The 26,476-nt window shown below is 47.1% G+C and overlaps 1 protein-coding gene across 3 annotated transcripts in view; it reads right to left on the bottom strand.

The window, feature by feature from the left end:
• Window positions 1–26,476, bottom strand: part of LOC115138788 (estrogen-related receptor gamma) — a 112,242-nt gene that overhangs the window by 22,845 nt on the left and 62,921 nt on the right. For 2 of the 3 annotated variants that reach the window (XM_065025641.1, XM_065025643.1), the window contains exons 5-6: window positions 18,954–19,064; window positions 14,305–14,487 (exon numbers count right to left, since the gene is read on the bottom strand). In XM_065025641.1, coding sequence (XP_064881713.1) covers window positions 14,305–14,487; window positions 18,954–19,064 — 294 coding nt within the window. The remainder of the gene's footprint in view (window positions 1–14,304; window positions 14,488–18,953; window positions 19,065–26,476) is intronic. The other variant, XM_065025642.1, reaches the window with a different exon arrangement.

The raw sequence follows: 26,476 nt of genomic DNA, 5'->3' as shown, positions 1-26,476 counted from the left end.
CTCTCTCTCTCTCTCTCTCTCTCTCTCCCTCTCCTTCTATCCCCCTCTCTCTCTCCTTCTATTCCCCCTTCCCCTCTCTCTCTCCTTCTATCCCCCTTCCCTCTCTCTCTCTCTCTCTCTCTCTCTCCCTCCTTCTATCCCCCTTCTCTCTCTCTCTCCTTCTATCCCCCCCCTCTCTCTCCTTCTATCCCCCCTTCCCTCTCTCCCCTTCCCCCTTCCCTCTCTCTCTCCTTCTATCCCCCTTCCCCTCTCTCTCTCTCCTTCTATCCCCCTTCCCTCTCTCTCTCTCCTTCTATCCCCCTTCCCTCTCTCTCTCCTTCTATCCCCCTTCCCTCTCTCTCTCCTTCTATCCCCCCTTCCCTCTCTCTCTCCTTCTATCCCCCTTCCCTCTCTCTCTCCTTCTATCCCCCCTCTCCTCTCCTTCTATCCCCCTTCCCTCTCTCTCTCTCCTTCTATCCCCCTTCCCTCTCTCTCTCTCTCTCTCTCCCTCTCCTTCTATCCCCCCTCTCTCTCTCTCCTTCTATCCCCCTTCCCTCTCTCTCTCTCTCTCCCTCTCCTTCTATCCCCCTCTCTCTCTCCTTCTATCCCCCTTCCCTCTCTCTCTCTCCTTCTATCCCCCTCCCCTCTCTCTCTCTCCTTCTATCCCCCTTCCCTCTCTCTCTCTCCTTCTATCTCCCCTTCCCTCTCTCTCTCCTTCTATCCCCCTCCCCCTCTCTCTCTCCTTCTATCCCCCCCCCCCTCTCTCTCCTCTCCTTCTATCCCCCTTCCCTCTCTCTCTCTCTCTCTCTCTCTCCCTCTCCTTCTATCCCCCTTCTCTCTCTCTCCTTCTATCCCCCTTCCCTCTCTCTCTCTCCTTCTATCCCCCTTCCCTCTCTCTCTCCTTTTATCCCCCTCCCTCTCTCTCTCTCCTTCTATCCCCCCTTCCCTCTCTCTCTCTCCTTCTATCCCCCTTCCCTCTCTCTCTCCTTCTATCCCCCTTCCCCCTCCCTCTCTCTCTCCTTCTATCCCCCTTCCTCTCTCTCTCCTTCTATCCCCCTCCCCTCTCTCTCTCTCCTTCTATCCCCCCCCCCTCTCTCTCTCCTTCTATCCCCCTTCCCTCTCTCTCTCCTTCTATCCCCCTTCCCTCTCTCTCTCCTTCTATCCCCCTTCCCTCTCTCTCTCCTTCTATCCCCCTTCCCTCTCTCTCTCCTTCTATCCCCCTTGCCTCTCTCTCTCCTTCTATCCCCCTTCCCCTCTCTCTCTCCTTCTATCCCCCTTCCCTCTCTCTCTCCTTCTATCCCCCTTCCCTCTCTCTTTCCTTCTATCCCCCTTCCCTCTCTCTCTCCTTCTATCCCCCCTTCCCTCTCTCTCTCCTTCTATCCCCCAAAACCTCTCTCTCTCCTTCTATCCCCCTTCCCAGCTCTCTCTCCTTCTATCCCCCTTCCCTCTCTCTCAGATCCTTCTATCCCCCTTCCCTCTCTCTCTCCTTCTATCCCCCTCCCCTCTCTCTCTCCTTCTATCCCCCTCCCCTCTCTCTCTCTCCTTCTATCCCCCCTCCCCTCTCTCTCTCTCCTTCTATCCCCCCTTTCTCTCCACCCTCCTGTCTATTTATTGTTGATGTCAGCAGGACTGACCCTGTGTGGTGAGATTTCTGTTGGGGGAATTAGGGATGTGTACACACGACTCAAGAGCTTATACTCACACGCACGCACGCACACACACACACACACACACACACACGCACACACACACGCACACACACACGGCATGCACGCACGCACCTTAATGCTTTCAAGACGAGACATTACCCCCATTCCACTGCCATGAGCACCTTTTAATTCCTGAAAAAGCCACGGCTGAAAATCTTAATTAATTGTTCCATACTGCTTCAGGGTCATTATGCATGGCAATAAAGGACGTGTAATTATGACATTTTACAGCCATTACCGAGGCTGAGAGATCGTATGTCATCATCAAGCCTGGCCAATGGCTTGGTGAACTCACACATTGGGCTTGATGGAGCACATACACAGGAGTACACACACGTCATAAAAGAACAACGACACACACACACACACACACACACACACACACACACACACACACACACACACACACACACACACACACACACACACACACACACACACAGGGATACATGCACACACTCACACATGCGCACACACGCAACACACACACACACACACACACACACACACACACACACACACACACACAGGGATACATGCACACACTCACACATGCGCACACACGCAAACACACACACACACACACACACACACACACACACACACACACACACACACACACACACACACACACACACACACACACACACACCCTTGATGGAGTACTCAGACACGGATCTGTCAAGCCCAAACAATAACCCAGCCTGCCAGCCATCTAGCCAGCTGCAATCCAGCTAGCTGCCCACAGATGAAACAGATCAAGATTAACTAGAAAACCTGGACATAAACGCTACTGCAATGGCTAGCGTGGGCTGGCTGTGTGTGTGTGTGTGTGTGTGTGTGTGTGTGTGTGTGTGTGTGTGTGTGTGTGTGTGTGTGTGTGTGTGTGTGTGTGTGTGTGTGTGTGTGTGTGTGTGTGTGTGTGTGTGTTCGGTGTGAATCTGAAGCTCAATAATTGAGAACGATAGATGTGTCTCTCTTCTGTGTGTGTGTGTGTCTCTGCCCAGTGAAGCATCTCTAGATGGATGCAGATCACAGGGTAACCGAAACAAGCAGTAATTGAGGCAGGTGGAAGCTGGCTTTCCTATACAATGACACACGGCCACCTTACAGCTGCCTCAATCTCTCTCACACACACGCACATGCACAATATACATCAAACCAGCATCAGGAACAGAAATGGGATGGCTGTTTGTATATAGGGAGTGTGTGTGTGTGTGTCTTTGAGTGTGTGTAGCCCTACATTGTGATCAAACCAGAAGCATCCGTAGAGAGCTGTCCGTTTGTTCTTGTGCAACCAGGGAGAGTTCTGGGCTCTGGCTTACAGAGCTACAGAAGCCCAATGTCTGAACGAGACCAACCTATCCTCCTCTACACAGGGAGAGGGGGATGAAGGGAACGAGAAAGGAGTATGAAAGGAATATGCTGATGGGGGGGAAGAGGAGGGAAACGACCTGCTAGGGAAAGGCAGTGGCAATATCCCGCACAATATCCCGAAGCTCAAAGGAGCCATGCCGCAGTAGGACCACACAAAAGCAGAGAGGGAGCGAGAGAGGAGAGAGGGAGCGAGAGAGGAGAGAGGGAGCGAGAGAGGAGAGAGGGAGGGAGCTTCAGATGAATGGATGAAGGGAGGAGAAAGGATATTTTGGACGGACACACTGTAGGTGGTTTAGAATTTGAGTCTGGATTTAAATTTGAAAGAAGGAGTAAGAAAGCAAGGGACTGTGTGTCTGTCCATTGAGGGGTGGAAGTAGAGGCATGGGATGGAGTGTGTGTGTGTGTGTGTGTGTGTGTGTGTGTGTGTGTGTGTGTGTGTGTGTGTGTGTGTGTGTGTGTGTGTGTGTGTGTGTGTGTGTGTGTGTGTGTGTGTGTGTTACAAGACATCTTCTGAAATTACAGGCAGATTAACTACACTGAGTTCTAAAACCTCTCTGTTGAAACCACTGGAGAGAGATGAGCTGCACACAGAGAGAAAAAGAGAGAGAGAGTGTGAGAGAGAGAGAGAGAGAGAGACATAGTGCTGTAGGATAACAATGGACAGCTGTCATTATTACCATAAGAATAGGAACAGACCTGATAGCTTCAACCCCTATTCACACACACACATTGTCCTGTACATGTCACTAATATCAAACACAGAGGGTATCTTCTCATGATTCTGTGCTGGGGTAAGTGGGACTATCGAGGTTTGACAGTGGCAGAGAGTTGATGGTATATGGCCAATAGCCTGTTCTTAAGCACGACACAATGCGGAGTGCCGCGATACAGCCCTTGGCCGTCGTATATTGGCCATATACCACAAACCCCTGAGGTGCCTCACTGCTATTATAAACTGGTTACCAATGTAATTAGAGCAGTACAAATACACGTTTTGTCATACCCGTGGTATATGGTCCGATATACCACGGCTGTCAGCCAATCAGCATTCAGGGCTTGAACCACCCAGTTTATAATTAGCTACAGTATATTAACTTCAGTATATTAACAGAACACCCTGATGTCTGTTGTCCCTAACAAGAGTTAAATCGTGCTAGGCGGCTAGTCACCTGAGTGTATGAGGGCCGAAGAGCAGGCTGGGCTGGAGCTAAAATATGTCCAATCATTTTATTCATAAGCAACACACTGAGGTTCACCAGACGCCTCTCTCTGTCCCCGACCGCATCCATAATCATTTACATCATTATTAACTAGGACAGGACAGGACACACACACACACACACACACACACACACACACACACACACACACACACACACACACACAACCAGGAGATCCCTTGTTAGGCTGTTTCGAGTGTGAGGGCTATAACTCGTCCCAGCCAGCCGACAGCTTCGCTCCAATCCCATTTCCCTGCCTGCTTGTTCCCTGATGGAAAGGATGCCCCCTCTGAACTATTATTTTGGAGTGAGGGAGGAGGGGAGGGAGGGTGGATGTAGGGGAAGAGAGACGATGGCCATTTCATGCTTGTCTGTGAACTTTGCATGAACTGGCAGAAATAATGTGATGCGATGACAAGCCTGTTCCACCTCACAGTACATCTAATGTGTGCGTATGTGTGTGTGTCTCGGGGCGGGTGTGGGAGGGGGAGATGAGTTAAAATGAAGTTTGGTTTGTGTGTAATTACAACCATCTATCTTTATGCTCCAGCAGCATATCAGCAAATTGAAAATAGTAAAAATGGACGGTTCATTCTGATATTTAATGATTGGCGCAGGCATGCCACTGATTTATTGGTTACTTACTGATGTGAGACATTTGCATATTATTAGATGGAGATTACTAGGCGCCGTCAGACTGCATTGATGCGGCCCTGCGCTGTCTGATGGATTGATTTGATTTGCAAATGTAATCAAACTCATAAGAGAGAAGAAATGAGCGATAATACCTTGTTTTTTTAAAACGGGCACTAACACAGAGCAGCCCTCTCTCTATTTCTCTCAGCCGGGTCCTCGCTGTCGTAGGCTAAGCCTGATGCAGACGCACACAGACAGGTGACAGGTGTTGTTCGAGTGTGTGTGAAGGGGGACAGGTTGTACATATCTACAGGAGAAAGGTGTGTGTGTGTCAGGTGTCAGGTCATTCTAATCTAAAGGCATAGTGTGTGTGTCTGCTCTGAGGTGTGACCTGATGAGGTAGATAAACAAATTGTGTGTGTGTGTGTGTGTGTGTCTCTCGACTTTACTAAACAAATGTGTCGTTTATAGAGCGAGACAACATGGACGTGTGTCGTCACAAAGACATCGTCTTGGAGACGCCAGCGGCATTGTGATGGCAAAATAAACACAGGTGGCGGACAGAGAGAGTCAACACGCCAAACGTGCCTTCATATTTTGTGTGTGTGTGTGTGTGTGTGTGTGTGAGAGTACATAGTCAAAACGTGCCTTCCCTGTGTGGGTTTATGTGTGTGTGTGTCCGTAGGGCGGGGACAATGTGGATGCTCTATACAGAAGGGAAATGGATGAGGAGCATGACCAGACAAACACAGCTCTTTGGGAACAAGATGGCTCCTCTCTCTGGTGCCTACCACAAAACACCTCTATACAGCACAATCCTAACAATCCTAACAAGGACCTAACATTCCCCTCACATTAAACCACCACCTCCAGCCTGTACCGTTGACAACAGCCCTGTACCATTGAGACCTGGCTCTGCCATCAGCATGACGCAGCAGGAACTGGGAGTTGTCAGACCAGGCACTGTTTTTCCACTCCTCAATTGTCCAGTGGTGGTGATCGTGTGCCCACTGCTTCTTCTTGTTTTTAGCTGATAGGAGTGGAACCCGGTGTGGTCGTCTGCTGCCATCCGTGACAAGGACCGACGTGATGCCGTTCTGCACACCACTGTTGTAATGCATTGTTATTTGCCAGTTGGTGGCCCTCCTGTTAGTTTGCACCATTCTTGCCATTATCCTGTCTGCCTGCTTGCTTTATATAGCAAGCCACGGCCACGTGATTCACTGTCTGTAGGAGCGAAACATTTTCGTGAACGGAGTAGTGTACCTAATAAACTAGCCACATTGATATGTATTAGAATACTTGACCTTTATTCAACTAGGCAAGTCAGTTAAGAACAAATTCTTATTTACAATGACGGCCTAGGAACGGTGGGTTAACTGCCTTGTTCAGGGGCAGAACGACCGATTTTTAACTTGTCAGCTCGGGGATATAATCTGGGAACCTTTCAATGCTTCATACCAACTACTGGAGGAGGGCCTCCACAATCACCCGACCTCAATCTGAGATGGTTTGGGATGAGTTGGACCGCAGAGTGAAGGAAAAGCAGCCAACAAACACTCTATCCACTAGGCCCACCTGCCACCCCTAATGCAAGTTATTTTGGTAGTTCTTCATCAGTGGGGAACCTGCTCTCCTCCAGTAGTTGGTATGAAGCTATGATATGAAGCCGATATGAAGCTGAAGTTACTATTAGTGGACGTTAACAAGAGTAGGACCAGAGACCTATTGTCCAGAGACACACCGTCTGATACTGATTGGTGCGATATGGGACGTCAAGAGAGAGACATAACACAAGCAGTAACATCCTGAGAAGAGAGGTGAGAAAGAGACAAGATCAAGAAAAAGAGGATAGACATGGCAGGAGAGAGAAAGAGAGACATTGACCAACAACGCCCGAGGCTTCATCTAATAAGAATGCTGAACTTAATCCACATTCCGGGGCCTGATATCAAATGTTATTTTCATAATTTGATTTCATCAATATTTGTATTTATCTGCAAACACTCTCTGTTTGTTTGCCTGGCGAGGTGACCGGGGCACACTTGAAAACCACACGTCCTTCTCAAAGTGTGTTATCTTCCACTGTGCCCAGATTAAAGTGGTCACAGATACGCAGCGCACAGCTGAAAGGAATGCATTGGGAATCAGATAGCTCAGGAAGCTAACGGATAAACACTCATCAGTGCTATGACACACACACACACACACACACACACACACATTGTAACCATGAGCAAACATGCGCACACACACGCACACACATGCCTTCATGGTACTTTGTACCCCTGCACATTGATCTGGTACTGGTACTTCCTGTATATACAGTAGCTCCATCATTGATCTGGTACTTCCTGTTTATAGCTCCACATTGATCTGGTACTGGTACTTCCTGGATATAACTCCATCATTGATCTGGTACTGGTACTTCCTGTATATAGCTCCACATTGATCTGGTACTGGCACTTCCTGTATATAGCTCCACATTGATCTGGTACTGGCACTTCCTGGTTATAACTCCATCATTGATCTGGTACTTCCTGTTTATAGCTCCACATTGATCTGGTACTGGTACTTCCTGGATATAACTCCATCATTGATCTGGTACTGGTACTTCCTGTATATAGCTCCACATTGATCTGGTACTGGCACTTCCTGGTTATAACTCCATCATTGATCTGGTACTTCCTGTTTATAGCTCCACATTGATCTGGTACTGGTACTTCCTGGATATAACTCCATCATTGATCTGGTACTGGTACTTCCTGTATATAGCTCCACATTGTTCTGGTATTGGTACTTCCTGGATATAGCTCCATCATTGATCTGGTACTGGTACTTCCTGTATATAGCTCCACATTGATCTGGTACTGGTACTTCCTGTATATAGCTCCACATTGTTCTGGTACTGGTACTTCCTGGTTATAGCTCCACATTTATCTGCTACTGGTACTTCCTGGATACAACTCCATTCATATTTGATTTTATTCTTCATGTTACTATTTATTCTTCATATGTGGGTGTTATTGAGAAGTCACCTTGTCTCTGTGCATCTCTGGTATTGTTGCCATGAAGAAAAGAAACGGAACTCTGGGAGTATGTCCCCTTATTCCTCCCTCTCCCCTCTCTCTCTCTCTCTCTCTCTCTCTCTCTCTCTCTCTCTCTCAGGACACCTATTAATGTGTTGTAGTCAAACCAGCCTAGCCTACAAGACCATGTTATTCATTTAGATTTGTGTGTGGTAAGGAGGAGGTGTCACACTGAACAACCTTGCCAAAGGTATCCTAGCCCTGACTTGTGCTAGCCTTAGCATGCTTTTCCGACTGGTGTTGACTGTACAATAACAACCATGGTACCGTTAGCATGCTAATCTGACTAGCGTTGACTGTACCATAACAACCATGGTACCGTTAGCATGCTACTCTAACTAGTGCCTTTATGAGTACCATGCCTTGACAACTTCAATCATAATTGCTTCTTTTCACAGTGTTATTATAGATTGAGACAGAGACCAAGAGAGAAAAGTGTGAGAGAGAGAGAGAGAGAGAGAGAGAGAGAGAGAGAGAGAGAGAGAGAGAGAGAGAGATGGTATGGAAGGTAATATAATGGAATGGGACAGAAAGATGAAGTCAATTTAAAATAGAATTTAACTTCTAGGAGCAGCATGAACATGAACAAGAAATGAAGAGAAAGAGGGGAAGAGGAAAAGGAGCAAAGAATGAGGAAGAGAGACAGGGAAAAGGAAAAGAGAAAGTATGAATGAAAAGACGAGTTAAAAAATGAAAATATGTTGAAATGTTGACTGTCTTTGACTGCCACTATTTGAGACAGAGCGATAAAATTCTGAGACTGGCAGAAAGAGTGAGGAAGAGAAAGAAAGAGAGAGGGGGGGGACTGGTAGACAGGGGAGGCCATTTAGGGAGGGATGGCACAGTTTCATGTAGCTAGTGATTTGCTGCCAGCCTCATGTGCAGCCCTACAACAAATGTACATAATGAAGACATCACCAGACATTATTGAGCATCCACGGGTGGAGACACTGAACTGACATCATCACTACCTTACACACACATCTGTCTGCATGTCTCTCTCTCACACACACACACACACACACACACACACACACACACACACACACACACACACACACACACACACACACACACACACACACACACACACACACACAACACACACACACACACACACACTTCTGTTTGTGGGTGTCAGGGTTAATTTAGTGGTGCTATCCTGTGGGATAAAAAGGAGAGGAACCCTGCTGAAAGAGAACATTTGATTTGCTAAAAGGAGCTGAGGCCTTCTATTAATCAATATTTACCCTGTGGCAGGACACAGGCTCTGACTGACTGGCTGACTGACTGGCTAGCTGACTGGCTGACGGGCTGACTGGCTAGCTGACTGGCTGACTGGCTGGCTGGCTGACTGGCTGACTCATTTACAGATTGGTTGGAGAGGGGAAAGGAGAGAGGGAATGCGGGGGTGAGAGGGGGGGCTAAGGGAAGAGGTTAAGGGAGGCAGACTGGGGGAGGGAATAGGGTTAAAGCCTACACAAGGGCTTAGAAGTGGGATGTGAGTGGGCAAAGGGTTAAGGAGAGGGGGTTATGGGTTATGGAGGGGCCGTGGGAGGGTTAGGGGGGAGTTTGGACATGGGTACATATAGAAGAGTTTAGGATATGTAGAGCCCTGTCAGCACAATGCACACTCAAGGGAGAGGTTAGAACAGAGTCAGGAGGGCTTCTTGAGGGAAGGACAACATCCTCAGATAAACCAAGCACCTCTATCTCCCAACTGTCTTCCCCTGTCTCATCCGTTACTCTGCCTTCTCTCATCCCCTGCTGTTCTCTCCCCCCGTTTCCCCCTTACCTCCCCCAATGACCTGATTAACACATGTCGTCAACCCAGCAACTTGCAGAAGCACCCGAACAGATAAACAAAAAGGAAATGAACATGTGTGTGAGTAGCCTGGAGGTAGCTTTGTGAGCTCGTTCCTGGCTATTTTCTCTAATGCATATTGTCTCTAATGCATATTGAGCGGGGGTGGGTTAAGCTGTAGACACGGGCAGCCAATCAGAGTAACAATTCAATCACACACGCACGTGCACACTAGAATAGGCACCTGCAGCTCTTTACTTAACGAGGTTTCACAGCAATGTTCTAATCCCTCGCAACACAACAATACCACACGATACTCACCTTAACATACATACACACACACACACACACACACGACACGCACACCACCACGGCTCTGACACCAGGCCAGGGATTCCCCCTCTCTCTTACCCCCCTCACCTCTTTCTTCCACCTTATCCCTCTCCCACTCCCCCTCACCTCCCCTCACTGCTCTTCCATTGGTTTTACAGAGACCACTGGGGACTGACGATACAGAGTGGGGCCGGCAGAAGGATAGACAGGAAGAGAGCAGAGGCAGAGAGAGCTGGGGAAGGAGGGGCAGGGGGGAGGGGGAAGCAGAAATGAAGTGGACTGTGTCAGAGCCTCCGAGAGAGCCTCAGTATCTACATAAAAGAGATTAAAGCAGGCCTCCATTCTACAGCTCAATCATATTGTGTTAGCACGCGCTTATCCTCCGCTCGGCCAAATTGAAAGGGAAAGAAAGAAAGAAAGAGTCGCCAAGATAGGGACACAGAATGGGAGAAGCCGGAGCAATTTGGCCGTCCATAAAGGCTTGGTAATGGCGGTAGGGTCTGTCGTGGTGAAAAGGCCGTGTTGGGCCCGGCGTCCATTCATGTCCAGAACACGTCAAGTCAAGTACCACTGCCTGCCTTTGTCTAGCAGATAAGACATGTCGCTCTGGCACGACAGCACCCTTTCTTTTATTTTGTGTTTCACGTCATACAGCGAGAGAACGAGAGAGAGGGTGAGGAAGGGAGAGGAAGAAGACAGGTAAAAGTCCTTTAGAATGCTCTTTCTTATTTTGACTTCTTCAGCCCTTCTTAAATATTCGCTTTCCCCCTGCCTCCCTATTTAAGTGTGAGACAGGCCCGGCCCCTACGCAGTGACGTGACATGCAGCCTAATATAGCGGTAAAGCGAGTGTGTGAATGAGGTAAACCCCTAAATGAGATTCCTCAGTCTGATCATTATAGAGAGTGAAGGCAATTCGCATCTTTAACTCCACACATTGACTTTATATCATTCTCTTAAAGCCTGCATTTGGTGGAATGCTAGAGTCCCATATATTCACTGGTGTGTGTGCGTTTGTGTGTCATTTTGCACTCCTAATAGCATATCAAATGTTTGCATCAGTATGTAAACGAGACAAAAACAAAACACACACTCACACACTCTCATAAAGAAACCCAGCCTGATCCTATTAGAACAGACACCAATGGTTAGAGGGTGTGTGTAGCGGCATGGCGCGGGGGGTTGGCGAGATGAGAAGCGGAGTGTCGTTAAGTGTGTCGAGCGACACTCACACACACGGCCTCCTCGTTATCCGTCTCTCCCTCTTTCTGCGGCAGCCTCCGTAATACTGAGTGATGTTTAAATTAGTTTACAATTTGCCTTCTCCGCGCCTCCGCCTGCTCTTAAGCGTCTGGAGCTCTGAGGTGTCAGCGTGCCTCCTAACCAGCGTAACAAATTGTTGCCTGTACGGCAGACACCTAATGACTCGAAATTAGCTGTGGCGCTAGCCTGACAGTTTGTTACGACTGTTAGCGACAGCGCGGCCGGATCATGAGCCATGAATTGGTTTCAGCTCTCTCCAACTCTTTTTTCTGTTTTTTTCTCTCTCTCTCTCTCACTCTCTACGGGAGAGGAGGCAATTTGATTTGATTAAAACAATCACTGTAGCATAGAAAGGCCAGACACAAAAGCGTGCAAGGTAGTCAACTCTAGACACGAGGAAGGGAGGGGGTTAAGAATGGGAAAGGTGGGGGGTAGGGCTCTATGTGTGTGTGTGTGTGTGTGTGTGTGTGTGTGTGTGTGTGTGTGTGTGTGTGTGTGTGTGTGTACCAGGGGTCAGGAGACCAGTTTGTAAGTGGCTGATAGAGAATGTGGAGGAGGTATATTTCACTCTGAGAGAAACGACAATCCTATCCACTGTGTGTGAACGCTAGATCACCTCCATGGGGTGGTTTGTGTGTGTGTGTGTGTGTGTGTGTGTGTGTGTGTGTGTGTGTGTGTGTGTGTGTGTGTGTGTGTGTGTGTGTGTGTGTGTGTGTGTGTGTGTGAGACAGCATTAGATCACTTCTCCATGGATGCAGTGAGGTTTTCATCATGATGTGGTGGCAACCCCCTGCCTCCACCACACACACACACACACACACACACACACACAGACACACAGATGAGCTCCATCCTCCTCCATCGAGGCAGGATTGCCTTCCTCCGTCTAATCACGCCATCATCTATCCTCCACCGAGCAATCGCTCCGCACCCAGCGCACACGGAGGAGAGGTGAGCTATCTCCACTCGCTCAGACACACACACACACACACACACACACACACACACACAGACACACACACACACACACACACACACACACACACACACACACACACACACACACACACAAAATCGTCCCAGCTCCCCATCCTCTGTGTATTCTCTGAATAGAGTACTGACAGAGGTACACACACTTATAATGTTTGTGTGTGTGCATATGACTGTGCATATCAATCCCTCCAGGATTTCACATGGGTTTGTTGTGATATTTTCAGGGTAAAATGCTTGATTTTCTGACATTTTGCATGGAACTATGCAATGATTTTGTCCAGCGCGAGAATGCGCTGACGAGGGAAACTTTTTTGGGGGGACTTAGGGCTTGATTGAGCCATACTGTACACTAAATGTGCGATGATTGGTCGAAATTGCGAGCCCTAATTTTTTTGTACTGCGGTGACGGGTCAGTAATATGCGATGACACTGCGACGACTTGACTGTTTTGTGCAGAAATAGTGATAGATGATTGGTCAAATTTGCTCACATGATACGGAATCCGGGAGGGACTGGCAGGACTAGAGTACCTGTCTATCTATGTGTGAGTGTGTACCGGTTTGTGTTCATCTTCAAGAGGGAAACAGCTACTGTTGTGACAGCCTGTCTGCCCTCCCACCCCCCCCCCCCCCATCCCTCTCATTCCTTCCCCGTTTGTGGCGTTAATCTAACTATGTTCTCTGTAATCTAGGCTAATCTGAGAGTTGCCCTGCCTCTCTACAGCCTCTCACAGCCAAAACCAGTCAACCCATAAAACCCAGATTAGCTATGCGCTCACAGATCTATGCACACACACACACACACACACACACATCTCCAACTCAGATTAACGGTAAAATAAGAGTTTTGTAAAGAGTTCCTTTCTGTCCGCTGAAGACACACGAAGAGTGATAATAGAGGGAGGGAGGGAGGGAGGGGGCGAGGGAGGGAGGGACGGAGGGAGGGAGGGAGGGAGAGGGAGGGAGGGAGGGAGGGAGGGAGGGAGGGAGGGAGGGAGGGAGGGAGGGACACCACAAAATATAACTCAAAATGAATCCCTCAAATGACAGTCTGGCTGAATCCATGTCGTGTTTCAGTGTTTGCTGTATTTGAATGTAAATGGGTGTGTCTCAACATGTCGTGTTTCAGTGTTTGCTGTATTTGAATGTAAATGGGTGTGTCTCAACATGTCGTGTTTCAGTGTTTGCTGTATTTGAATGTAAATGGGTGTGTCTCAACATGTCGTGTTTCAGTGTTTGCTGTATTTGAATGTAAATGGGTGTGTCTCAACATGTCGTGTTTCAGTGTTTGCTGTATTTGAATGTAAATGGATGTGTCTCAACATGTCGTGTTTCAGTGTTTGCTGTATTTGAATGTAAATGGGTGTGTCTCAACATGTCGTGTTTCAGTGTTTGCTGTATTTGAATGTAAATGTCGTGTTTCAGTTTAGGGGTAAGGGGTTCAGGTGAGCTTATGTCACAAGTGGTCAAATGGGGGTGAGGAGTTCAGGTCGTCTGGGTTCAGTGGTCATGAGAGGTGTTGTGATAGGATTTGGGGTAAGGGCAAGGCGAGGGTCTTACCTGGGATGAGCTTCAACCGAACAGACGATGTTGACCGTCTTTGTGTTGGTGTTCTGGTCATTTTGTGTACCAGGGGTACATTTGGTTAAGCGTGTGCGTCAGTGAGGTTTTGCCTGGGCGTCAGTGTGTAGGCTCACCTGGGATGTTCTCAGCCCAGGTGATGTTGAATCTGCGTAGACACGTGCTTAGTGTGCTTAGTGCTTAGTGCTTAGTGCTTAGTGTGCTTAGTGCTTAGTGCTTAGTTCTTAGTGCTTAGTGCTTAGTGCTTAGTGCTTGTGTGTGTGTGTGTGTGTGTGTGTGTGTGTGTGTGTGTGTGTGTGTGTGTGTGTGTGTAAACCCGTACCTGGGATGTGTTTGGCCCAGCCGATGTTGACCACCAGCTCGCGGTCAGCTAGGTCACACAGCGTGGTCAGGGCCTTGATGTCACTGTCGGGGACGGTAGGGTCAGGCATAGCGTAGATCTTCTCAGGCTCGGCCACCAGCAGGTGGGACACGATTTTGTTATCTGCAAGGCAGCCAAAGGGAACTGGGTGACCACCGAGAGAGAACAGAGAGACAGGGTCAAATCAACACACGCTCAAACATGGAGAAAAATCTGATCATTATCACGCTGTTGTGCCGTACGCAATGGACGCGTGTGTGAGTTGATGTTACAATCACAATCATTGTCGTTACACATGTACAATAGTCTACAATAGTTCTTCAACTTGGATTTTTGGCTCAAACATTCTATAGGGATTCTAAATGGTTCTAAATGGTTCTAAAACGGGCCCAGTGGTGGTTCTATATCTGTCCCAGTGGTGGTTCTATAACTGGCCCAGGTTCTGTAACTGGCCCAGTGGTGGTTCTATAACTGGCCCAGGTTCTATAACTGGCCCAGTGGTGGTTCTATAACTGGCCCAGGTTCTATAACTGGCCCAGGTTTTATAACTGGCCCAGGTTCTATATCTGTCCCAGTGGTGGTTCTATAACTGGCCCAGATTCTGTAACTGGCCCAGTGGTGGTTCTATAACTGGCCCAGGTTCTATAACTGGCCCAGTGGTGGTTCTATAACTGGCCCAGTAGTGGTTCTATAACTGGCCCAGGTTCTATAACTGGCCCAGTGGTGGTTCTATAACGGACCCAGTGGTGGTTCTATAACTGGCCCAGGTTCTATAACTGCCCAGTGGTGGTTCTATAACTGGCCCAGTGGTGGTTCTATAACTGGCCCAGGTTCTATAACTGGCCCAGTGGTGGTTCTATAACTGGCCCAGGTTCTATAACTGGCCCAAGTTCTATAACTGGCCCAGATTCTATAACTGGCCCAGTGGTGGTTCTATAACTGGACCCGGTTCTATAACTGGCCCAGTGGTGGTTCTATAACTGGCCCAGGTTCTATAACTGGCCCAGATTCTATAACTGGCCCAGTGGTGGTTCTATAACTGGCCCAGGTTCTATAACTGGCCCAGTGTCATCTAAAGCAAAATACAAAGCTCTGAAAATTCTAGTACATACGGGAGACAGTGGGAATTGGAAAGAAGTGAGCCTAGTTGGTGGATAGACAAGTAGGTGGTGGATGCATTGTTTCACACAAAGAAGAAGGCGGCATTGGGAGTGTGCGGGGGAAAGTTAAATACAACCAAAACAATTCCAATGGAATCAAATCTGCAGATGAGCTCGCTACGGACAATTAGTGGCAGTCTCACTCCTGTATTCAAATGAATCTGCTGCTTAATCATGCAGCCAGATGATAGATGACCATGATGAGCTAGTGAACCCAAATACCAGCGTGATAGAGAGAGGAGGGGGGGGGGGGGGGGGGGGTGCTGGGAGACAGACAGGGGAAGAGAGGAGGGAGAGAGAGGGGTGAGAGAGAGAGACAGGGAAGAGAGAGACGGAAGCACAAACGAGACAGCTACTGTAGACACATACAGTAGAGAGAGAGCAAGAGAAAGAGATGGGTGGAGAGAGAGAGATGGGCGGAGAGAGAGATAGGAAGAGAGGGGGGGGGGGGGGGGGGGGGTTGTCTGCATATCGACCAGAGCCGCCCCTCACTCCAGGGAGAGAGAGAGAGAGGGCTAGACTAGAGCTCTATCAGTCTGTGGCTAAATCTTATTTAATGTTTCCTTAATTACAATCAATGGCCCCCCATTTCAATCCCCCCAGCCTTTGTTATGTGTGGATAATCAATGTGGACGGCTGGGCTCTGTTAGGGCTAAGGGCTGTGTGGGAGTCTACAACTGTATCAGCTCAATAAGTGTTAACTCAGCTAAAACTATGGAGAGATGGCTTTGAATGTTTCTTTACTCGGAATATACTCTAAATACAGATATATTTTTTGTTGGGATGCTATCCTGACTGTGAACATTGATACTGTCTCGCGTTTTACGTTTTACTTTGGAAATATTGTAGTCCAGAGACAGACAGACATAGGTAGTGTTCGAGACAGAAGGAGATGGAGGGAGAGTTGGGAAAAAAACTAGAAAAAGAGGAAACTGAGGAAACAGGCTGTGTGTAGGGCAGAGAGAGAGAGATTTGTACATTGTTAAAACACTGTTTAAATATAATATGACATTTGTAATGTCTTTATTGTTTTGAAACTTCTGTATGTGTAATGTTTACTGTTAATTTTTTATTGTTTATTTCACTTTATATATCATCTACCTCACTTGCTTTGGCAATGTTAACACATGTTTCCCATGCCAATAAAGCCCTTGAATTGAATTGAATTGAGAGAGGTGGTGACGAAGACGGGATAAAGCAGATCGAGGAATGAAGGGATGGATAGAGGTGGTGTAAAGCCTGGGTGCTGGCTGACAGTAGGATCAGGATAGAGGTGGTGTAAAGCCTGGGTGCTGGCTGACAGTAGGATAGAGGTGGTGTAAAGCCTGGGTGCTGGCTGACAGTAGGATCAGGATAGAGGTGGTGTAAAGCCTGGGTGCTGGCTGACAGTAGGATAGAGGTGGTGTAAAGCCTGGGTGCTGGCTGACAGTAGGATAGAGGTGGTGTAAAGCCTCGGTGCTGGCTGACAGTAGGATAGAGGTGGTGTAAAGCCTGGGTGCTGGCTGACAGTAGGATAGAGGTGGTGTAAAGCCTGGGTGCTGGCTGACAGTAGGATCAGGGGGGTAAAGCCTGGGTGCTGGCTGACAGTAGGATAGAGGTGGTGTAAAGCCTGGGTGCTGGCTGACAGTAGGATAGAGGTGGTGTAAAGCCTGGGTGCTGGCTGACAGTAGGATCAGGGGGGTAAAGCCTGGGTGCTGGCTGACAGTAGGATCAGGATCAGGGGGGTAAAGCCTGGGTGCTGGCTGACAGTAGGATCAGGATCAGGATGGTAAAGCCTGGGTGCTGGCTGACAGTAGGATAGAGGTGGTGTAAAGCCTGGGTGCTGGCTGACAGTAGGATAGAGGTGGTGTAAAGCCTGGGTGCTGGCTGACAGTAGGATAGAGGTGGTGTAAAGCCTGGGTGCTGGCTGACAGTAGGATCAGGGGGGTAAAGCCTGGGTGCTGGCTGACAGTAGGATAGAGGTGGTGTAAAGCCTGGGTGCTGGCTGACAGTAGGATAGAGGTGGTGTAAAGCCTGGGTGCTGGCTGACAGTAGGATCAGGGGGGTAAAGCCTGGGTGCTGGCTGACAGTAGGATAGAGGTGGTGTAAAGCCTGGGTGCTGGCTGACAGTAGGATAGAGGTGGTGTAAAGCCTGGGTGCTGGCTGACAGTAGGATCAGGGGGGTAAAGCCTGGGTGCTGGCTGACAGTAGGATCAGGATCAGGGGGGTAAAGCCTGGGTGCTGGCTGACAGTAGGATCAGGATCAGGATGGTAAAGCCTGGGTGCTGGCTGACAGTAGGATAGAGGTGGTGTAAAGCCTGGGTGCTGGCTGACAGTAGGATAGAGGTGGTGTAAAGCCTGGGTGCTGGCTGACAGTAGGATAGAGGTGGTGTAAAGCCTGGGTGCTGGCTGACAGTAGGATCAGGATCAGGGGGGTAAAGCCTGGGTGCTGGCTAACAGTAGGATCAGGATCAGGGGTGTAAAGCCTGGGTGCTGGCTGACAGTAGGATCAGGGGGGTAAAGCCTGGGTGCTGGCTGACAGTAGGATCAGGGGGGTAAAGCCTGGGTGCTGGCTGACAGTAGGATCAGGGGGGTAAAGCCTGGGTGCTGGCTGACAGTAGGATCAGGATCAGGGGGGTAAAGCCTGGGTGCTGGCTGACAGTAGGATCAGGATAGGGAGGGTAAAGCCTGGGTGCTGGCTGACAGTAGGATCAGGATCAGGGGGGTAAAGCCTGGGTGCTGGCTGACAGTAGGATCAGGATCAGGATGGTAAAGCCTGGGTGCTGGCTAACAGTAGGATCAGGATCAGGGGTGTAAAGCCTGGGTGCTGGCTGACAGTAGGATCAGGGGGGTAAAGCCTGGGTGCTGGCTGACAGTAGGATCAGGGGGGTAAAGCCTGGGTGCTGGCTGACAGTAGGATCAGGATAGGGAGGGTAAAGCCTGGGTGCTGGCTGACAGTAGGATCAGGAAGGGGGGTAAAGCCTGTGTGCTGGCTGATTTCCCCTCCAATAATTATTCTGATTATTTCTGCAGCTATCATGCAGCACAGCATACTGTGTTCCATGAGAATATTCTAGTATTAACAAAAAGGGCTTAGGTGACAGAGCTGGTAAGCACCATGTGGGGAGAGGAGAGGAGCGGAGAGGAGCATCTATCTGTTTGGCCGACTGCTGACGAGAGAGAGGGGGGGGTAATGCTGGTTTGATGTCTTTGCCAGATTGGATTTAATCCGGATTAGGCCCCTTTCTTTCCCCCTCTCTCTCTCTCTCTCTCTCTCTCTCTCTCTCTCTCTCTCTCTCTCATAAACTCATTTTGTCTCCTTCTCTTTCGTTCTCTCCATCTCTCCTTCAGAAACCCCTCCAAGGTGTGATCTTGTGTATATCTAGCAGGGAGCAACATCTTCTGCAATATCTGTGTATGTGTGTGTGTCTGTGTCTGTGTCTGTCTGTGTATGTGTGTGTGTGTTCTTACATGGCTTTTTGGCAGGCAGGGCCAGTTGAGGGTTGAGGTAAGGGCTGTTCTCAGCGTCTATCCGGCGCTTGTACTTCTGTCTGCCCCCACGCACCCTGTCCAGACGCACACCTAGAGACACAGACAGACAGACAGACAGACGGACACAGGTCAGAGGTTATAAACGTTACATATATATGTAGTTACAGACACATATCTGAGAGACACAGAGGGTTACAGCTCATAACCAGGGAGAGAGAGAGGAAATGGATGGATGAGTGTGTGTGTGTGTGTGTGTGTGTGTGTGTGTGTGTGTGTGTGTGTGTGTGTGTGTGTGTGTGTGTGTGTGTGTGTGTGTGTGTGTGTGTTGTTTGGTTGTTATTCCAGTGTCCTGTGGCCGTAGTCACCAGTTTATCGAGGCGCTATATCAGTAAACAGACATCCAGTCGTGTCTCTCTTTCTGTATTCCTCATCCTCTCTCTCTCTCTCACTCTCTCTCTCCCTCCCTCCTCTCTCTCTCTCTCTCTCTCCCTCTCTCTCTCTCTCTCTCTCTCTCTCCCTCCCTCTCTCTATCTCTCTCTCTCTCTCTCTCCCCCCCCTCTCTCTCTCTCTCTCTCTCTCTCTCTCTCTCTCTCCCCCTTTCTCTCTCTCTCTCTCTCTCTCTCTCCCTCCCTCTCTCTCTCTCTCTCTCTCTCTCCCTTCCTTCCTCTCTCTCTCTCTCTCTCTCTCTCTCTCTCTCTCTCTCTCTCTTTCTCCCTCATCTCTCCCTCCCTCTCTCTCCCTCCCTCTCTCTCTGTATCTCATTCAAATGGCAATTGGCATGGGAAACATGTTTACATTGCCAAAGCCCAGAGAAATAGATAATAAACACATGTGAAATAAACAATACAAAATTAACAGTACGCTCACAACATTTTTAAAGGAATAGAGACATTTCATATTATGTCTACGTAGTGTTATAAAATAAACATAAATATGGGTTGAATTTACAATGGTGCTTGTTCTTCACTAGTTGCCCTTTTCTTGTGGCAACAGGTCACAATAATTGCTGCTGTGATTGCACACTGTGGTATTTCACCCAATAGATAAGGGAATTTATCAAAATTGGATTTGTTTTGGAATTCATTGTGGGTCTGTGTAATCTCAGGGAAATATGTGTCTCTAAAATGGTAATATATTTGGCAGGAGGTTAGGAAGTGCAGCTCAGTTTCCACCTCATTTGTGGACAGTTTGCACATAGCCTGTATTCTCCTGAGAACCAGGTCTGCCTACGGCGGCCTTTCTCAATAGCAAGGCTATGCTCACTGAGTCTGTACATGGTCAAAGCATTCCTTAATTTTGGGTCAGTCACATTTGTCAAGTATTTCTGGCACTGTAGACTCTCTGTTTAGGGCAAAATAGCATTCCAGTTTGCTTCTCTCTCTCTCTCTCTCTCTCTCTCTCTCTCTCTCTCTCTCTCTCTCTCTCTCTCTCTCTCTCTCTCTCTCTCTCTCGTCTATCCACCTTAAATACCTATCTCTCTCTGTCTAGTCTATCCACCTTAAAGACCTATCTCTCTCTGTCTACTCTCTACTCTATCCACCTTAAAGACCTATCTCTCTCTGTCTAGTCTATCCACCTTAAAGACCTATCTCTCTCTGTCTAGTCTATCCACCTTAAAGACCTATCTCTCTCTGTCTACTCTCTACTCTATCCACCTTAAAGACCTATCTCTCTCTGTCTAGTCTATCCACCTTAAAGACCTATCTCTCTCTGTCTAGTCTATCCACCTTATAGACCTATCTCTCTCTGTCTACTCGATCCACCTTAAAGAAGACCTATCTCTCTCTGTCTACTCTCTACTCTATCCACCTTAAAGACCTATCTCTCTCTGTCTAGTCTATCCACCTTAAAGACATATCTCTCTCTCTCTCTCTCTCTACTCTATCCACCTTAAAGACCTATCTCTCTCTGTCTAGTCTATCCACCTCAAAGACCTATCTCTCTCTCTCTACTCTATCCACCTTAAAGACCTATCTCTCTCTGTCTAGTCTATCCACCTTAAAGACCTATCTCTCTCTCTGTCTAGTCTATCCACCTTACATTTACATTTACATTTAAAGACCTATCTCTCTCTGTCTAGTCTATCCACCTTAAAGACCTATCTCTCTCTGTCTAGTCTATCAACCTTAAAGACATATCTCTCTCTCTCTCTCTCTCTCTACTCTATCCACCTTAAAGACCTATCTCTCTCTGTCTAGTCTATCCACCTTAAAGACCTATCTCTCTCTGTCTAGTCTATCCACCTCAAAGACCTATTTCTCTCTCTCTAGTCTATCCACCTCAAAGACCTATCTCTCTCTGTCTAGTCTATCCACCTTAAAGACCTATCTCTCTCTGTCTACTCTCTACTCTATCCACCTTAAAGACCTATCTCTCTCTGTCTAGTCTATCCACCTCAAAGACCTATCTCTCTCTGTCTAGTCTATCCACCTTAAAGACCTATCTCGCTCTGTCTACTCTCTACTCTATCTACCTTAAAGACCTATCTCTCTCTGTCTAGTCTATCCACCTTAAAGACCTATCCCTCTCTGTCTTACTCTCTGTCTAGTCTATCCACCTTAAAGACCTATCTCTCTCTTTAATTAATTGACACACAAAGGAGCCCTAATTTAATTATGCACAGCTCTCCAGGGATTGGCTGTTTCCGTGGTTACCACTTAAAGGTGGATTGGGAGAGGCCTGTTTTCTGTTGGGGATGAGAGAGGACAGGAGAGGGGGATGAGAGAGGAGAGAGAGCACTGGGTGGAGCAGAGGACCAGAGGGATGTGTTGTGGAAGATTCCACACACTGTCAAACCCTCTTCCCCCTAGAGAACTCTCTGCTGTCAGAGACAACGGGCTGAATCTGCAAGTTTCAAAAAGAACGCACACACACACACGTTCCTCTACCTTAGACGAAAAAACACTCACTAGACTATACATACATACCATATACACACTGACTAGACTATATATACATACCATATACACACTGACTAGACTATATATACATACCATATACACACTCACTAGACTATATATACATACCATATACACACTCACTAGACTATATATACATACCATATACACACTGACTAGACTATATATACATACCATATACACACTCACTAGACTATATATACATACCATATACACACTCACTAGACTATATATACATTCAATATACACACTCACTAGACTATACATACATACCATATACACACTCACTAGACTATATATACATACCATATACACACTCACTAGACTATATATACATACCATATACACACTGACTAGACTATATATACATACCATATACACACTCACTAGACTATATATACATACCATATACACACTCACTAGACTATATATACATACCATATACACACTCACTAGACTATATATACATTCAATATACACACTCACTAGACTATACATACATACCATATACACACTCACTAGACTATATATACATACCATATACACACTCACTAGACTATATATACATACCATATACACACTCACTAGACTATATATACATACCATATACACACTGACTAGACTATATATACATACCATATACACACTCACTAGACTATATATACATACCATATACACACTCACTAGACTATATATACATACCATATACACACTCACTAGACTATATATACATTCAATATACACACTCACTAGACTATACATACATACCATATACACACTCACTAGACTATATATACATACCATATACACACTCACTAGACTATATATACATACCATAGACACACTCACTAGACTATATATACATACAATATACACACTCACTAGACTATATATACATACCATATACACACTCACCAGACTATATATGCAAACCATATACACACTCACTAGACTATATATACATACCATAGACACACTCACCAGACTATATACACACTCACCAGACTATATACACACTCACCAGACTATATATACAAACCATATACACACTCACTAGACTATATATACAAACCATATACACACTGACTAGACTATATATACAAACCATATACACACTCACCAGACTATATACACACTCACCAGACTATATATGCAAACCATATACACACTCACTAGACTATATATACATACCATAGACACACTCACCAGACTATATACACACTCACCAGACTATATACACACTCACCAGACTATATACACACTCACCAGACTATATATACAAACTATATACACACTCACCAGACTATATATACAAACCATATACACACTCACTAGACTATATATACATTTCATATACACACTCACTAGACTATATATACATACCATATACACACTCACTAGACTATACATGTATACCATATACACACTGACTAGACTATACATGTATACCATATACACACTCACTAGACTGTATACACACCATATACAGCGCATTCAGATTGTACTTAGACTCCTTCACTTTTTCCACATTTTGTTAGAATACAGCCTTATTCTAAAATGGAATAAATATATTTGTTTCCCCATCAATCTATACACAGTGCCCCATAATGACAGGGAGGTTTTTAGACATTTTAGCAAATGTATTACAAATAAAAAACAGCTATACCTTATTTACATAAGTATTCAGACCCTTCGCTATGAGACTCGAAGTTGAGCTCAGGTGAATCCTGTTTCCATTGATCATCCTTGAGATGCTTCTACAACTTGATTGGAGTCCACCTGTGGTAAATTCAATTGATTGGACATGATTTTAAAAAGGCACACACCTGTCTATATAATGTCCCACAGTCCCGCATTTCAGAGCAAAAACCAAGCAATGAAGTCGAACTAATTGTCTGTAGAGATCCGAGACAGGATTGTGTCGAGACACAGATCTGGGGAAGGGTACCAAAATATGTCTGCAGCATTGAAGGTCCCCAAGAACACAGTGGCCTCTATCATTCATAAATGGAAGAAGTTTGTAACCATCAAGACTCTTCCTAGAGCTGGCCGCCCGGCTAAACCGAGGGAGGTAACCAAGAACCCGATGGTCACTGTGTGTGTGTGTGTGTGTGTGTGTGTGTGTGTGTGTGTGTGTGTGTGTGTGTGTGTGTGTGTGTGTGTGTGTGTTCATGCCTGTGGTTGTGTGTGTGTGTATTAGCAGTGTAACCATGGCCTGACTCCTTCCATAGCGTGCAGCGTGTGTGTGTGTCTGTGTGCCGTGTGTGTGTCCAGTATGTGGTCACTGCTGCAGTTCGTTAGTTCGTTATTCTGGGACGTGTGTGGAGTCTGCATAAAGATCCTATTAAATTATATAGTGCCGTATTCAAATTCAAATCAAATCAAATTTTATGTGTCCCATGCGCCGAATACAACTGGTGTAGACTTTACCGTGACATGCTTGGTGACGAGCCCTTCCCAACGATGCAGAGTTCAAAATAAAATAGTAAAACAAGAGGAATAAAATAAAATACAGCTTTGAGTCTTCTTGGGTATGACGCATGAAGCTTGGCACACCTGTATTTCTCCCATTCTTCTCTGCAGATCCTCTCAAGCTCTGTCAGGTTGGATGGGGAGCGTCGCTGCACAGCTATTTTCAGGTCTCTCCAGAGATGTTCGATCGGGTTCAAGTCCGGGCTCTGGCTGGGCCACTCAAGGACATTTAGAGACTTGTCACGAAGAGACTCCAGCTTTGTCTTGGCTGTGTGCTTAGGGTCGTTGTCCTGTTGGAAGATGAACCTTCATCCCAGTCTGAGGTCCTGAGAGCTCTGGAGCAGGTTTTCATCAAGGATCTCGATCTACTTTGCTCCGTCTTTCTCTCGATCCTGACTAGTCTCCCAGTCCCTGTCGCTGAAAAACATCCCCTCGGCATGATGCTGCTACCACCATGCTTCACCGTAGGGATGGTGACAGGTTTCCTCCAGACGTGACGCTAATTCAATCTTGGTTTCATCAGAACAGAGAATCTTGTTTCTCATGGTCCGAATGTCTTTAGGTGCCTTTTTGTCAAACTCCAAGTGGGCTGTCATGTGCCTTTTACTGATAAAGACAGCGCATCTGTTAGCAGGCTACTGCCACAGGGGTTTATAGGCCTTTTATTACACAGATCAGGTTCCTCATACAGGAGACTGGGCCTGACGGGATAACACTGTCTACTTTACTGCATCCCACACACACACACACACACACACACACACACACACACACACACACACACACACACACTGTATATATAAATGAATAACATGCTCGTGGAGGCTGGTTTGATAGCCTTCACATGTGGCCAGCTACATGACTGCAACACATGTATAGGTGAGAGAGAGATGGAGATAGAGAGAGAGGGAGAGAGAGAGAGAGAGAGAGAGAGAGAGAGAGAGAGAGAGAGAGAGAGAGAGAGAGAGAGAGAAAGAGAGAAAGAGAGAAAGAGAGGGAGAGGGAGAGGGAGAGGGAGAGGGGGGAGTGGGATTGAAGGCGAGAGGGAGGACAAAGGGGAATTGGAGGAGAGGAGAAACATGCAGGAGAGGAGAGGAGAGAAGACCATAGGAGGAGAGACCGAAAGGAAATTCATTTCATGGTGTTATAAATCTGGGACAGATTACAAGACACTTTAGGCTGGGTTTTTAATTAAGGAAGCAGATAGGTCTATTGTCTGACTGGAGCTTTCTCTGGCCCTGCCTTCTTTTTAAATGATTCTCTTCTCCTGGGCCTTTACTAGAATCCAACAGATGACCATAAAGACCTTACAAGACTTGTTGAGGATTTCATAGTTGTGGTGGAATCCCTTCTGGCGTCTTGTGAATTTATAGGTAGTGAGAGGGACGGAAGAGAGGGAGGGAGGACGACGGGGGGATAGAGGGAGAGGTGAAGAGAGAAAGAAGGGTGGGGGACTCTCACGGTCAGCCAATTAACACAAAGGAGGAGAGGAGGTTGCGAGAAGAGGAGAGGAGAGGAGAAAAGGAGAGGAAAGATAGATGGAGAGTGGAGATGAGGAGAGAAGGTAGTGTTGTGTGTGTGTGGGGGGGGGGAGGGGGTAGCATTCTAGGTCGAGGAAGATGAAGAGATTTGACCCTACATGTCCCTTTAGCAGGGTGTGATAAGTGTACTTGCATCCCCCCTGCAATGTTACACCTTTAAAATGCTTAAGGTGTATACACACACACACACACACACACACACACACACACACACACACACACACACACACACACACACACGGGGCTTTGGGGCTAAGTGCAGTGGCCTTCCATCTAACAAATAAACTCTGTGTCTCAGTGCTCCTAGGCAGGCGACTCCTCAGCTGCTATTTTATCTCTATTTTTTGCATTTGTCTTTACAAGCAGCAAGTCTTCCACCCGTTCTGCCCCCCGGACTGTAAGGCTAGCCACCCTCTCACCAAAACATCATGTAGAGGCAGAGAGAGTGGGAGACTGTGTGTGTGCGTGTGTGCGCGCGTGCGTGAAAGAGAGGACAGAAATGAAGCGACACGGAAAGAGTGTAAGTGAAACAGACTAGTCTATGTGATTTTATCTAAGTGTGTGTTGAGAG

Source organism: Oncorhynchus nerka, linkage group LG12 (genome assembly GCF_034236695.1).
Source record: "Oncorhynchus nerka isolate Pitt River linkage group LG12, Oner_Uvic_2.0, whole genome shotgun sequence".
In the NCBI taxonomy this organism is placed as follows: Eukaryota; Metazoa; Chordata; class Actinopteri; order Salmoniformes; family Salmonidae; genus Oncorhynchus; species Oncorhynchus nerka.
This window is presented reverse-complemented; position numbering and strand designations above follow the sequence as displayed.